This window comes from Mastigoproctus giganteus, chromosome 1 (assembly GCF_048544385.1).
Source record: "Mastigoproctus giganteus isolate SK-2022 chromosome 1, ASM4854438v1, whole genome shotgun sequence".
Classification (NCBI taxonomy): domain Eukaryota; kingdom Metazoa; phylum Arthropoda; class Arachnida; order Uropygi; family Thelyphonidae; genus Mastigoproctus; species Mastigoproctus giganteus.
In genome coordinates, this window is record NC_143575.1 from 232,859,674 (window position 1) to 232,876,648 (window position 16,975).

At 38.5% G+C, this 16,975-nt stretch overlaps 2 protein-coding genes across 2 annotated transcripts in view; one reads left to right on the top strand and one right to left on the bottom strand.

Annotated features, from left to right (window-relative positions):
- Positions 1–16,975, bottom strand: part of LOC150091606 (uncharacterized) — a 306,538-nt gene that overhangs the window by 233,131 nt on the left and 56,432 nt on the right. The gene's annotated exons all lie outside the window — the stretch shown is intronic.
- LOC150091607 (uncharacterized) lies at positions 3,653–6,860 on the top strand. The gene is made up of 2 exons (XM_090384880.1): positions 3,653–3,817; positions 6,105–6,860. The coding sequence occupies exons 1-2, from the start codon at positions 3,661–3,663 to the stop codon at positions 6,644–6,646; spliced, it is 699 nt and encodes a 232-aa protein (XP_090241006.1). The 5' UTR covers positions 3,653–3,660; the 3' UTR covers positions 6,647–6,860.

Here is a 16,975-nt window from a genome sequence, read left to right on the forward strand (position 1 = left end):
CAGTTGAAGTGGATGACTAGGGTAATGTTAAGTCTGTTGTTTGATGTGACATAAGCACTGGGATAACAAAAATGAGAGCAGGAGTATATTATAAGCCAATGACTGTGATGAACTACTATACGGATAAATAGAGTGGGCCAGTAAATCAGAATGTTTTATAATTGTGGATTTTAACTTTACAGAAATTCACTGTAATTTGTGGACTGGTCACTCACAGTAGCAGAAAATTTCTGGATTAATTGGATGACTGCTTTATATATGTGCATGTTAGAGACAAGAAAAAGAAATACCCCTGATGTGATTATCAGCAGTGACACGTCATGAATTACGAATATTCAGATAAAGGAACCACAAGGCAGTAGTGTACCGACGTGGGTTTTATTTATGATATAATTACAGTACGTCAAGAGTGCCTGGAAGGAATTTTGGTTCCGAAAAGGTGACTTAGTTTTTTAAATCCTTTTAGTGGAACTAACTAACTAACTAACTAACGTTAACAACTGCAGATTCTAAATGGGAAGTGTTTATGGAAGTAATCGTAGAACCTACTAGGCTTTTTTATAAAAACCAAGAGATCTTGTTCATTGTTGATGATCCTGTTAGATTGGTGACAAACTGAATGCTGTGCGGGCTAAAAAAAAACTAAATAACTTACGTAGAAAAACAATACACTCTTCACTTCATATCGGCTAACTACGGTTCCTCTGGTCATCGAGGAGAATAGAACCGTGAACCTCTCTAAACAAGTGGCAGGCGGCGATATATAATGCCCATTACGCTGCCACCGAAGGCTATACTAGAAGTACACTAAGTTATAATTGTGAACTCTATGATTTTGTGTTAACTGAGAGGAAACTGGAAGAGAAATTGTTGAGGCTAACAATTGAGGATAACGTAAATAAGACGCCTGTAGCGTTGGATCTATACAATTATATCAAGCGAGGCAGCAGAAGAGGTAAGTAAACCTTCAACCATCATTATGAGAGCACCTTTGGGTTTAGGGGAGATCCTGTTAGATTGGTGACAAACTGAATGCTGTGCGGGCTAAAAAAAAACTAAATAACTTACGTAGAAAAACAATACACTCTTCACTTCATATCGGCTAACTACGGTTCCTCTGGTCATCGAGGAGAATAGAACCGTGAACCTCTCTAAACAAGTGGCAGGCGGCGATATATGATGCCCATTACGCTGCCACCGAAGGCTATACTAGAAGTACACTAAGTTATAATTGTGAACTCTATGATTTTGTGTTAACTGAGAGGAAACTGGAAGAGAAATTGTTGAGGCTAACAATTGAGGATAACGTAAATAAGACGCCTGTAGCGTTGGATCTATACAATTATATCAAGCGAGGCAGCAGAAGAGGTAAGTAAACCTTCAACCATCATTATGAGAGCACCTTTGGGTTTAGGGGAGATCCCCTACAGATACTGGAGATGTGCAATGTCTTCCCTATTCACAAAAGAGCAAAGCGAATAATCACAAACTTGTAAGCGTGACTTCTGTTCCTGGCAAGATAATGATAAATGGGCACTGCTCTTCTTGGAATAATATTATTAGTAGAGTCCCTCAAGACTGTTCGGCGATGGTGCTCTTATTGTTTTCAATATTTATTAACGATACTGATGAAGGTATATCAAGTTTAATTAATTTCAAAGCTTGCAGATGATACAAAGGCTGACAAGGTGGTTAATGACTAGGATCAGACCATGCTACTACAAAAAAAAAATAAATAAATAAATAAGCAGATGGGTCGGGATGCAGCAACTGAGGTTTAACAGACAAATATAAGGTACTTCATAAGGGTATCAATAATACCAGAATAACATGCCAACTGGGTGGTACCACACTCAAGATGGTGGACGACGAAAAAGACCTAGGTATAATTTTACTGTCCGATTTGAAGTCCTCTCAGCTGTATACAGGCTGCTAGGACAGCCAGAATATCATTGACAGAACTAGTGGAGTTCTCTTAATGATATTCAGGAATTTTTCGAACAGCGACAAGGAGGTAATTATTCCGTTGTATAAGGTTAAGTTTTGAGTACTGGATATCTGGAAACCAGATTTTAAGAAAGATGCGGATCTGTTACACGGGTATAGAGAAGAGAGATTAGTTATGGACAGAAAAGATGCCCTTCGCAGTAAAAACTTCAGTTCTGCTAACTGCAGCTCTTGGAATATAGGCACCTGAGAGAACACCTGATTTACACATAAGGGGACATAAATTTAACATAAATTCGAGGGGAAGAGGTGCAGGGGAAGACCTGCAACTAGGTGGAAGGATGGGATCAGTGAACTTCTTCGCATGACACTTTGCGATGCCGCTCGTATAGCACATGATCGATGCAGTTGGAGGAATTTGTTGGTGGCCACAACAGCTCCTCAGGGAGCTATGTGACTGGAAGAAGGAGAGAGTAATTGATTGTTGTAATGAGCTTCTATCTGGTGTTGTGGAAATTAATAGTTGGAATAAATTTAAGGAAGGATTCAACAAATTATTAGAAGGAATGGTCAGATGATGTATGACAGTTACTGTACTTGTTTTTTCTGATGCTCTATAAGCTTGCTTCCATGCATCTTTTGCTACTACTTTATACAAGATCACAACATTAGTGGAACGTTTAGGAAATCGATGGGAATCCTGGAAAATATTCCCATTTCGATTTCAGTGCGATGTATTTTCTTCACTGATGATTTGTGAAGGCGGTCATCCCACTAGAGCGACACACTTTCGACTTTACTACAAAAAAAAAAAAAAGAAAGAAAAGAAAGAAAAAAAAAGTTTCTTTGGAGTCGCCTGATTATGTATCCGAATGGCGAATCGTAGTCGGTACATCCCACGAAATCCACGGAAAGTCCGTGAGAATTTACAGTCATCTTTCATACGAATTCTGAAAGGCAAATCTGAAACTTTTTTTTTCCCTCTTGAGCACTTCTGGAAGTCAAAATATATGCGATAATGTATCAAGCGGACTGCGAAAAGACGGACAGATTATTATTATTATATTTTTTAATCTATGTTATTTTTTAAATTTGCTATTCCACCTTTCAAAGTGGAAGGTGAAATTCTGAAAGTTAGAACTACTTTTATTTTTAGATCAGTGTCTTATGATTGAGAAAAAAATCAAATTTTTATTTTGGGAGTCAGCTGGTAAAGGTAGGAATCGAAAGGGGTTCGTATCCAAAAAAAGTATGCGTAACACTGGCCTATCCCATTAATTGTTACTAAATCCATCACCTTATCTGTGTCGCTCAGGTCAAATTTTTTGATGTGCACAACTTTTACCTGTGTGTGTGTGTGGGGGGGTGATAACATAATACGGTACTTATTATTATTACTAATTACCTTAAGGTTAATACGGTGTTTTTAATTTTTAATATTCATTTTAATATATATATATATATATATATATAAGTAGGAAAATACAAGCCAAATCCTTTTGTGGATTATAAGCAAAATGCACTGGACCATCCCTGATGTGCATATTGGAATCGTCTGACCTGGACATGCGCGTACCAGCGGAGAGCCACAGACAAGTCGGTCAGACAATAGCCCAACCTCGACGCGACTACCGCGCTACCTGCAGACAACTGGTCGCTCACGACCTGCTTTGTTAGTCGCCGAGACGTTCAGTTGCTAACTGAGACGCGGGTATGTCTGAGAAAGCGAAAGATTCTGCGGCCAACATTAAGTTAGTGAAAGCGGTAGAAAAATACCCGTGTTTATATAATTATATAGTGCCCGAATATTCCAGGAAAGACATTACAGACACAGCTTGGATGAAAGTGGCCCAAGAGGTAAACGAAACAGGTATAGTTTTATTTTATATGATAGTTTTGGTTAATTTATAAACAGAAAACAATATTAGACGGTAATGAAAATCCACATTAAGGTGAACAGGATCCACTAAAAACTAAGAGGTGGACGAACGAGTAGCAAAAAAAAAAAAAAAAAAATGAATGTGGCTCACGGGCTATTATAAGACAATTATTTATTACCATTGAAAACTGTTTAAAATTCAAACAGCCATAGCTCTCTAACCATTCAGATCGGATGCATATTTATATAAACTTTTTAATCGGTTTCGGGTCCTGAATCAACCCTGAAAGAATGACCTACATGTTATGAAACACCCTGTATATAGAATGAATCTCACATATTATGTGCACTGCTGGTCACTGAAATTGCTCCACCTAGAAAGAACAGACATACCTGAAAATATGAATGCGTAAATGTGACGTATATGGATGTAAACGATTAGCATGTCCAGCTGATCAGCGCAGTAGAACATGTCCATTCCCCAACAAACACAGGATGCTGAAGGCGCTATAAAAAAAAAAAAAAAAAAAAAAGCATGTACACGTCGGCAGGCAAACAAAATGGAAACAAATGACCGTCTAAGGCGAGTCCCACACGCTCAAACAGACAGTCAAACCAACTTTGGTAATTAACACATTCATGGTAGCCAGCCATACAAACCGAAACAATATAGTGGCAGCTGTCCAAAGACAGATATTTAGTTAAAAGGTTTCGTGGCATGAGCGGATATCAGCCACAACTGATATTTTCACACTTGCAGTAAAATTTTATTACTAATTCTCAAAGATAAAAATAATAATAAAATCTGACTGCAAATGTGGTCGGCCAATGATCTCTCCCACTGATACCGTAGAAATCATTTTCACTGCAATGCCTCCATATATTTCAGTGTGTGCCCCTTAACTGGTAGGAATTTGTTAATTATAAACTTGAATTGGCATCTGTGTGAGCGTCTGTGATTTGCCTCAAAGGTTCCTTGTAAATGAGACCACTATGCCGCGAGGTTTAGATTTTATAATTTTATAGCATGGCAAATGTCATTAATTGAATTACAGTTTCAATTCACCTAGATGAGGAGACCGGTCTAGCGCCGATTATATTTCAGCCTAGGTCCCAATACTCACACCAAGAGCAAAGTTTGTAATGATCATTTTCGTGCCAGGTAGGGCGCACACATACACTGAAGCAATTAAATGACCTTGTCGGTCGGTCGGTCAAGAGCGCTTCGGCCCCGTCAGAGGATGCTCACACACACTGTCGTACATCTCGAAGTATATTTATAATCACATCCACAGCAGGTATTCATATAAATGCGATATATTAACATATCGGATTATTATCTGTTTTTAAAAATGGATATGGAAGGTACTCTGGTAGCGTCAGAAAGGAAAGATCGACAGGAAACAGATCCCTCATAATCCGCCAGATTACCAACGCCGTAACACCATCCCTACTGCATTGAGAAGCATGATGAGTATATAAATACAAAAATGGGCTACATTCTCTCTGTCTATTGCATCACCTTCCTCCAACGGCATTTCACCATCGTCAGCGTCTTCAGTGGTACAGGGATAAAGCTGCTTGGGAGGGAAGAAACTGCATTGTGTTTAGTGAAGAATCATGTTTATGTTTGGAATCTAGTGACAGCAATTTGAAAGTCTGGAGAGACGCTGGGAACAGAAGTAATCTAGCCTCCATCAGGTAGTGACATACCAAGCCAACCCAGAATCACGGTATAGAGGAGTCAGTTACAATAGTCGTGGTCGTTACTGATGGCATACATCCTTACGTTGACTATTCTATTCTACAATTAGTGCTGCTGATCTTTCCACACTCCATCCTGAACGCTGTTTTGCAGGCCAGTGCTCGCATATGGCTGCCATGTTCGACAGTGCCTACTGATATGAACAATGCATCCTTCGCCTGCACTTAACGAGGTCTGTGTTGCCCAAACATATTTGGAGTATGACGAGACGTGTAAGAAACATGGTTCAGTGTTCCTCAAGAAAATATTCACCACTAAGATACCCAATCGAAACATGTACGCTGTATTTTCGTCAAGTAAATACTGCTGAACTGCTACACAAATTTAACCATTTCCCTTCTACAATGGTATCTGCCAATCATCCAATTATTTTCAGCTAAAAGCATGCACTCCTTTTAGGAGAAGAAATTTCATTGACGAGCAAAGCAGCCATTGGTATTTTTAATAATTACATATAACAGACATTACAATTGTTCGTTTTCTAATAATTATTTATGTTTTATAATTTTTCAGTACTTCAATGTAAGGAGAAATGGAAAAATATAAGAACAGTTTTCGTAAGGAAGCTGAAGCCGACACCCAGAGGTTCTTGTAGAAAAGCGAAGAAGCCCTATTACCTATATAATGCAATGCAATTTATTCTACCTTTCGTTAAACCTACTACTCATAAAATGGACACAGCTGGCAGGCTACCTTCACCTGTACAACACAAAGACCTCTATGACGACGATACAGTCAACAGCGAACATAATAATCAAGAGGCTGGGCTTGATTTGGCGCTAACTGATAATAATCAACAGAATGCACAAGAAAATGTAAATAAAACAATAACAACTGGAGAAAATAACAGAAAGAAAAGGAAAACTGAAGTAAGCGAATATGACAAATCGTCCGCAGAATTACAATTACAAGCGTGTAAGGACAGTAATGGAGATCCTCGGAAAATGTTTCTCTTAAGTTTGCTTCCTGAAATCTATGAACTTACAGAAAAACAAATGAGGTCATTTAAAAGGAAAGTTCTGGAACTAATTGATGAAATATCAACAGAATTTTAAACTACTGTAAATCATTCTACACTTTCAGAAACTATATCAATTTCTTCATCGAGTTTCTATGGTAACCATGAACATAATTCAACCACCTCTGTAACTCCAAACTCATCAAAGGACACATCAAGATACCACCATCGCCTAATTTTTGTTATGAGCTCTCGTCCAACTACAGCCGACGACCCCGCCCAGCACGATTCAATGCCCCTTTAGGTCTTGTGCGCCATCAATGATCAAATTGTTCTTATTTCGTTTTCCAGTTAATATTTTTGTCAATTATTGATCTGTGCTGTTAATTTACATTAATGTAATATTGATCAATAGACATTCATATTGTAATAAAAAAAATACTTAATAGAGTGTTAATAGAGAGTATTTTATTAATACTTAATAAAAAATACATAATAGAAAGAAATGTCTTTCTTCAACGCTTACACATTGCCTGAAGTGGTACGACGCCCGGGCAAAGTCTATTTTTAGCGTCACGCACCCACTGTCTCCATACCAATGTTATTGATACAGTACGGTTTATTACTAAGAGGTGGGAGATTAGATAAATCTAACATAAAGAATTTTTAACATTTATTATAAGAATACAAATTACATAAAATATAGACTAAAATATAAAAAATAAGTTACGGACCATGGCGTTCTCGGGCCGTGAACGATTGCCAAGTGCAGTCCGGTATTTGCACTTTCAGTTCAGCATTTTCTAATTAAGTTTTATTAACATTTTATAAGTTTGTTAGTTTAATTTTATATAAATTCAGTTTTTATTATAGTTGTTTTCTCGAGACTTTTTTTATGCTCATAGAGATCATCTGTCATTCTGAATTCATGGAGATCATCGGTCAAGCGTACTTATGAAAGTTCATTAGTTCAAATAAATTCTCTACAATTAACACAGAAATGGCATTTTTGAAAGCAAGTTACCCGGTGTGTGGGAATTCATGTCTGGTCACTGGCGACAGTGTCGAAACCGCAGTGGTGCACATTGGTGATCAAGGTAGAGACGTGTCCCTGTGACTCCAATCATCACCAACAAAAACAAATATTGTATACTTAACAGCCAGAAACACTGGAATAAACACCATGTATTGCATTTTTTTCAACGTAATCACCAGACAAAATTACACATTTCTGCCACCTCTCAATATACTTCCGCAGGCAAGTGTTGTAGAAGTCTTCTGACTTTCCTTCAAACCAAGACTTGGCAGCAGAAATCACCTCATCATCAGCAGCAAAACGTTTCCCACACAGAAACAACTTCATGGTAGAAAAGAGAAAGGAATCCGAGTATTTCTTCGGAAGATCGGGGCAATTAGTAGGATGCAGTAATATTTCAAACCCACATTCGTGGGCACACCTCACTGAAGCATGCGGGGAATGCGAAGGGGCATTATCGAGCAGCGCGGGCACACGTTTTGACAGCTTTCCCCATCTTTTTTTTTTTTCTTTCTTTTATAACAGCACGTAGCTTTATGAGAAGGTAGGAATAATACTTGGCCTTCACGGTACGGCTCTTTTGAAGGTAATCTGTTGGTATTACACCATGCTGATCCCAAAAAACTGACAGCATCACCTTGCCAACACTTGGTTGCACCTTTGCCTTGACATCTGTTTAATTTCGGGATCATAGTGATGGATCCAAGTTTCATCCGCAGTGACTAGCTGTGAAGAAAAAAAATCCCTTTTGCTTTTCCTGGCACATCGACATTTCGTGTGCATATTGTGCCCCTCTGGTAAGGGGGTCGAAGTCCGGGAACCCATAGCAGACACTTCACTCATATGCAAATATGAGTTGATGGATGATGTTCCCAACAGGCCCTACACTAATTTGGAGCTCTGCAGCTACTTCTTTGACACTAATACGGCGACCATCCAGGATTAATACCTCAATTTTTGCAACCCTCTCTTCTGTTACTGCAGCTGCTGGGCGTCCTGGTATTTCTTTATCATGCACTGAGGTTCTTCCACATTTGAATTGCTTATACCCAACGTTCAACAACATTGTTTTGTGTGTTTTCCCTTTCAGAAAGAGGAAGCGAATCACTGATCTATATTCCACTTTATTCATTGTGATACTTCACTTCATTCAGCTGCAAAAAAAAAAAAAAGAAAAGAAAAGAATTATGAGATCGAAACCAAAATTTATATGGTTGCTATAGAGATTTCAGGGTATCAAGCAAAAAAAAAAAAAAAAATCATCTTTCTATCACAACTACTTCTGGGTGAATAGAAATCTTTTTTTAAACCTCACCCCATCGTTTTTTTTTTTTTTTCCCCCTTGTGTAATATGAAAATAACTTTAATTTAGCCAGCCTAGCGGGTGATTAATTGCTGGAACAAACTTCCATCTGTCGATCTGTCGTTGTGGAAGTTGATAGCTTAAATAAATTCAAGGAGGAACTGGACAAACTTTTAGAGGGAATGGTTGTGTGAAATTGTTTTTTTTTTTTTTGGCTGATGCTACATAAGCTCATACGCTTGCTTTCTTGCATCACATGCCTCTATTACTATTATTTAGCGTATTTAACGTCATAATTTTCAAAATATTTTCCTTGCAAAGAATCCAACTCCCTTTCCCCGTGTTTGGACTGGCTTGGATCGTATAGCTTTAATGAATTGACAATTTGGATCTAATTCTCAAAATAGTTGGCTTTTTTTTTTTTACGCCATTCCTATAGTTATTTTTATTTATATTTATTTTATTTTATTTTTTGCCTTCTCTTAGTCATCAATAAAAGCGTAATAATCTTAAAAAAACATCAACGTAAGAAAAAAAAAAAAAAGAATCACAGAATAACAAAACTGTAACAAGTGCACGATCCCCAAACCCAATGTGCTTCACTGACGCCCTTCTAGAGGTCTAATAGGCTCTTATGTCCCTGAGCTACATGTTTATTAGGAAGTGAACAATCTGCATGTGTTGGTTCATTTTCCAATCTCTGTATTATCTTAGAAAAATTGAAATTGGTTGGATATTCGCTAATAAGTGGAATACCTTCGTAATCCAGTTATTAACGAATTCCGTGCTCTTGAGTCAATTCTAGACAAATTATGACAGGATATATACACTTAAAATAACAGATGTATGCACCATTTACCACAAGGCTTTCTTTTCTGTTTTGAAACCTGATACAAAGGGGGGTAGGGTGGAAGAAACAGCGTTTACAGTGATAAAAATTAATTGCTTTCGTTGAATGAAACAGTTGGTGCATGCATTATACAGAGATTTTCCTGGTGTTGGCAGTTATGCATGTATTCTTCTCCTCCTCTTCCCATTTTCCCTCTTGCTTATTAGCATTCGGATCACTCCTCTGGTACAAGGGCGTGGTGACGTCACCTCTTGCATGTGCTGTAAGCCAGGATACTGACACATAATTACAACCACATCTGTGTCTAGTTAAGCATGTCACAATGTGATCTTGACGAACAGGATCACCAGAATTGGTCTTTTCAGACATACAGTAATGGTGGCGCCACTGTCATTGTTGTAACAATATATCGATATGTCAAGAAACATCAGTTATTATCGATATTTCTTGGCAAAAACAATAAAAAAAATAAAAAAACTGGAAAAGAAATTATAAATACTATCGGAGGTAAAATCGAGTCTAATGCGTGTTTATTTTTTATACAGTGTTCGGTTTAAAAGCAATCAACTACTGTATATGTATATGTATAAACAGGAAATACAACACAAGGCAAGATCTCTCTAGCTATTAAAAAAATAAAAGATATCAAAAAATCTTGCAGCCTAAGCAGCACTACGCTTACTTGTTACTGAATCCACTGAAGGGAATTATGATGAGAGATGATAAAAATCTTGCTGCTGTAAAGATACCATTCGACCTATATTCTTATTCTACACATGGCCGTGTAAATCTGTTTGTTTTGGACTTCGGCGTGTACATTATAATGTATTATGGACTTGTGCCAGAAAGACTGCTTTTGCCTGCATGTATGTTCGGTGCAGTGTTAATATTTATTTTAAAACAAGTACAGTTTATGTTTAAAATGGATGCATCGTTTGGAAAAGACGCAAGGACGGGTTCTAGTCATAATATTTAGGATGATCTAAATTGCGCGGGCCATGTTAAGGGCTGGTGATGGTACTATCATCGCTCTACTTTTCCTGAAAGACAGCCACGTAAATCACATACTGTTACTGGGAATAATCATACAGAAGTAATGACTATAAATTTCTAAAACAAGAGATTTTGATTGGTTTTACAAGGTTTAAAGAAGGTAGGAAAGTATCCATTAATAATGTACAAAGTGGGCTCCAACAATTCGCAATATCAGTAAAATAGTTCAAAGAAGGGCAAACTTTACTCTTGACTGCTGAAGAGTGAAATTCAGCTTAAGGAAGCAGCCAGACCATTTTGAACAGAATTGCTTGACTATAAGAAAATTGTCTGACAAGATAATGAAACGAATTTTCACTCGAGAAACAAAGAGAGTGAAGAACTAAATGTGTCTTTCAGTATATCTTTTATGAAAACTTAAGCCTGGTTATGAAACGTTTAGTAACTTACAGAAACAAATAATCAATTTTTTTTATTTTTTTATTTTTCGTGTTTATTAACAATCTACAAAAGATATATTCTTCCAATAGCTGAACAGAGTACTGTGTGTGTATTATGTGATGGATCAATACTCTGTTTACCATAAATAAAAACAGAAACAAACAGCATTCTTTCGTACATTCTGAAAAAGTTAAATAATTACGTTTTACGTGAAAGGAAAAAAACTTTGGATCGTTCACCATGACCATGAGCCACAGAAAAAATATTTATAATAAAAAAAAACAAACAAACCCCAGTAAGCTTCAATGTTAACACGGTCTTATTTACAACCAAATTAAAATAATAATTAGTGAATATTTGTTTTATATTTATTATTTAAAGCTTAAGTCAATGTTTCTTATCAACTGGTGGTACGCCTATCCTTAGGAGTATGCCAACACAATCGAATTTTAGGTATCAAAAATTGTATTATATGTATCAAAATTGGTTACTTTCGGATACCTTATATATTTTTTTATTTTTTATTTAAAATTCAGGACGCCACACTGAATCCGCGTAAAAGAAAACAGCGTTAAAACTTAAGGTGTCCAGATTTGAAAGGTTAAATTAGACATAATGGTTAGAGATTGCTTGGATACCGATAAAAACACAACTGTAATTTAAACACGTCTCTGTGTAGTCTGACACGGTCGTAGCCAAATACGGGACACTGGTCTAATTTTACCGAAGACTACATTCAAAACTCAATAATTCAGGAAAATAATACAGGTTCTTGCATCAGCCAGCAGTACGAATACATGAAAGGAAAGTCCACAACTGTTTATAATTTCAAAACATCCCAGTATACAGATATCAGTATCACTAGTTTATCACCTGAATCTCGCATCATTCTCTTAATTTCTTTTGGCCAGTGTACAACAGAGCACAAAAACAAAGTGGCTCCTTTCAACAAACCGGTTGTACTATTATCCTAAAGCATCTCAGTTACTTCTATTGTATTTCTGTCTAACTCATCTTTACAATAATAATCTTAGTCTGCGATAAGAAGTGCAGTTAAGTCTAACAATATCTCGTTATCTTCTATAGCTTCGGAGAGAATTAGTGTTAACCTTCTGATTACGCCGCAAACAATACAAAGTTTAGTTTTGATTAGCGTAAATATACGCTGAATGTGGAACAATGGGTTCGAGAGTATATATACACTTCACATGACACGTTTATCAGCGGCTATCCGCGGTTTCCAGAGGAGATAAGCGCCAACAAAATTACACGAGACTGTGTAACGGTCTTTGTTTGTGCCATTTCCATCGAGTGTTTCTAAACTTCCGGTCAAAGAACTTGTATTTGCAGTTGATAACATTTTAGTGGTTTCCTACACTAAGAAAGGAAACTGTAGTTGTCACTGGATTAGACAAAAGTACTACTAAGCAAAAATAATTCTAAAAATTAGAGAATAATCCTAATAGCACATTAAAGGTTAATGAAATTTGGATCAACAATCACTTGGATCCTTGTCAATACTTTTTATTGATTTTGTGAGGTTTAATTAAAATACGAGGGGAGGCAATAAAAATGATTTGTATTCACCCAGAAGTAGTGATAGAATGTTGAAACAAACACCATGTATTATGAAGGCAAATCGCCTGTGGCCTGGGATTCCATGATTAAAGAGTAACAATACAGCGTATCCAGTGACAAAATTTTAATAACTAAGTATGGAGCTTTCAAGGTAAACGAAACCCCTTCTTCAGCAAAAGACGTATACAAAATACAAAAAACATATAGACGTTAGAGATAAATTAAAATAAAATAAATAACAAGTGAGTTGCGCGTGCTGTAATGCGCACATGGCTGTGTGATTGAACATTATTCACTAGATTGGCGTTCATTGTTGGTGCACGGACGAGTGTGGGTTTGATGCCAGCGCTTGTCGAGTTTCAAGACTGTTGATTCCAAGATAGGGTGTAGCCTCGTACCCTTGCAACGATTCAAGGCTTTTGGACAGCATGATATGTTCAACGATTCTAGCCAAAGGCGGTGACGGAAGTGTCGGATTGATCTTTCACTTCACAATAGCGTCTGGGGATAAGGTCAGTAGCGTAGCTACCCTTTTTCGGGCCTGGAGGCAAGGAACATGTTCTGGCCTCTACTTAATTAATGAAAATTGCAAAAAGAGGAGACAGCCAAAGACGCCGGGCCCCCTAAAGGGCCCGGGCCCAGAGGCAATTGATTTTCCTGACTACATGGTACCTACGCCACTGGTTAAGTTCATGATGTGTTGACCAGAAATGTTCCGCGATTGCAGAGTGGTCAGCGTCGCCTATTATAGAAAATTTAGGCGAATCGATCGGTCAGGTTCTGTAAGGCGATCCTGAAGGCGTCTAGAGCTCTCCCCTATATAGCAACTGCGACAATCATTGCAAGTTATGCAGTATACTACTCCACTACTTAAGAGAAGGGCGATGGAACTCTTAACGTTCGAAACCACAGAACGTAAACTCCTACCAGGGAGCTGTATGCATTTTATGTTGTATTCGCGGAGGATTTTAGAAATCTAGTCCGACGTGCCCAGATAGTAAGGAATATAGGCAGTAGGTATATTGTCCGGTGGGGACGTGGGGACGACGTACTCGGATGGGTCATAAACTCTAATACATGGGTTGGGTACCCACAATTGACTAGGCCAGTTCTTACTCTGGAAATCTCGGTGCGCCTAGCTTCTTCTGAGCTGGAATGGCTCCAAGCTTGAGAGAATAGGGCGCGTGCAGTGCTGTTTAAATGTCAAGGGGCGTGGGCTGATCTGTCATTGGTAAACTGACCCCACTACATTGGCTTACAGTACACAGAGGTTTCCAGGCGTGGGCCCACTTGTTTCACTAGAATATCCAGGAATGGAAGGGACCCGTTCACTTCTAACTCTACAGTGAGAAAAGTATGTCTGCGATTTTGGATCATCTGATTGGAGATACTATCTCTGAGCAAGATGATGAGGAACAGATGTTGATGAAAAGGCTTAATCATGCTTACTCTGGGGTACATGACGAGGATCCCTTTAGCCTGATTGAACTCTGTGATGCAGTACAAGCCTAAAGAACAATAAATGCCGAGGGATGGATCTCATTGAAGGAGAGGTCATTAAACGGGCTCATCAACTGATACCAGGGATCCTTCTTGAAACTTTTAATAGCTGCCTGCATGACGGGACCTTTCCATCACCATGGAAGGATGCCCTATTAAAGCTGATACTGAAGGGACCATCTAGGCCAAAGAATGATCCACGATCTTATCGACCTATTGCCCTCCTCACTGGATTAGGAAAGGTGTTTGAAAGGATGCTGGCGAGACGGATTACTGACTATACTGAAAAAAACTTAGGCTGGTCTGGCAGACAATATGGTTTTACTCCAGGTCGTGGAACAGAAGATGTGCTTTGGGCATTGCAAAACTATATATTAGGCTCGAACAGTGAATATGTCCTTGGAATATTTATTGACTTTGAGGGAGCTTTGACTCCATTCAATGGAGCAGCGTTCTTATGATGTTGAGATGCAGGCTGTTCAACTAAGATCTTTAGGGTGGTAAAGGAGTACTTCACGCACCGTACAGTGACTGCTAAGTCAACGGTTGATTCTATTGTACGAGAGGTGACCAGGGGATGCCCACAAGGATCGGGTTTTGGACCACTAATGTGGAACCTCATTTTGGAGGACTGGTTGTGTAGGGACTTCGAGCATACAGAGATGGTGGCATATGCCGATGATCTTGTGTTGCAAATTGAAGGAAATACACCGATGCAACTAGAAACCAGGTTACAGCAGGTTTTGTTTGAACTTAATAACTGGTGTAGGTTACATAAACTGACTGTATCAGGAACTAAAACAAGGACAATGGTTTTTGAGGATCAATTTTCGAGTAGAAGACCCTCGGTTGTTAGAATGAATGGGTCCAGCCTAAAATCGGCAAGACAATTAAAATATCTAGGATTATGTTTCACAGATCTTTGATTTCCAACTCATCTCATGTTACTTATCTATCAGAAAAGGTGAGGAAATTTATTGTGATGATTACTCGAATCACTAGAGTTGTCTGGGGAATAAAAGGTAAGGCACTGAACTTGCTATATGAATGTATTTATCCCCATAGTAACGTATGGTGCACCAATTTGGTTTGAACATGTAAGTGGAAAAGTATTTACTAGAAAGCTCAGTTCCATTTAAAGAGTAATGCTCCTTAGGATGTGCATGGCATGCAGAACTGTGTCGACCCCAGCTTTGCAGATTGTGACTGGAAAATTGTCTATAGATCTGCATTTATTGTATTGTCCATTGGCGTATTTCATCTGCAGTGGCATTCCCTGATCTTTTCTGAATATACAGGTGGACATTTTGGCAGATCCCAGGAAGGAAAGGACAAGAATTTGGGATGCTTTGGTAAAAGTCTGGCAAGAGCATTGGAGTAGTTGTGATAAAGGGCAGATTACACAAAATTTTTTCCCAGATTTAAGAAATGCAGCCTCGATAAAATTCAAATGGTTTGCCCCAAACTTACAAGCTATGTTCTTATTAACTGGTCATGGTTCGATTAATGCAAAGTTGCATGATTTAGGAATTAATGAAACATCTAGTTGCCGTTGTGGCGAAAGAGAATCATGGGAACATATTATGTACAACTGTGAGTACTGCGATCTGCGAATTGAATTGGTATCTCGGGTTAGTAATCTCAATCTTATGGCAGAAGGCTGAGAGACAATTCTAGTTGATAAACAGGAGAACTTCTTGGCTTTCCAAGCCTTTGCAACTGCAATATTTCTTAGGCGGAAGACTCTTCTGCATCTGGAAGCCTTGGATTTGTAATGCGGTATGGTGTATGCCCAATTACCTAGAATTCTGTGAAATCGTTGAGGCTTGAGTCTGCTATATCCGCTGCAACTCCAGCTCCTTGTGCTGACATTTATGTTCTCGGCAGCTCCTGGCGCTGGTATTTCTCTTCTCAGCAGCTCCTAGCGCTGCTGGCTTTCCAACAGACTGTGAACAGATGCAGATCTTTCCAATGAAGTTTGAACTTTGTCTCAAATTTAATTATATGTATATATATATTTTTTTTAATTTGATTATTTTTCGATTTGTTCATATCAATCTTTTTTGGTCATGACAGGTTTTTTCCCTCCCTGTACTTGGGCAAATAGGAGAGGGAATATATAAGAGTACTGCTAAATTATGTGTAACTGACAGTGGGGTCGCCATTGGTTGGCTGGGACCGCTTTAAGTAATAAATATCAATAAATATCAATCTACAGTGAATTGGATGATCGGTGATAAGGAGTTGAGGTACTCTAACAATGCTGTCTCTGAACGGCGTGGGATGATGGTGAAGATATCCTCGACATATCTGCACCACATTGTAATCGGTACGGGCGGGCTCAGGAATATCTGTTCTTCTAATTCCTCCATAGCGATGTTCGCCACGGAGGTGCTGACAGGGGCGCCCATAGCCGTACCATGTATTTCCTTGTACGGAGAATCGCCGAAGGTAATGATACTGCCTGACAGCCACAGGTTGAGGCCATTCCAGCTCAGAGGAAGCTAGGCGCACCGAGATTTCCAGAGTAAAAACTGGTCTAGTCAATTGTGGGTACCCAACCCATGTATTAGACAAGTGCTTGCTACAAGCAAATGAGCTTATGACCCATCCGAGAACGTCGACCCCAAGTGACAATATACCTACTGCCTATATTCCTTACTATCCGGGCACGTCGGACCAGATTTCTAAAATCCTCCGCGAATACAACATAAAATGCGTACAG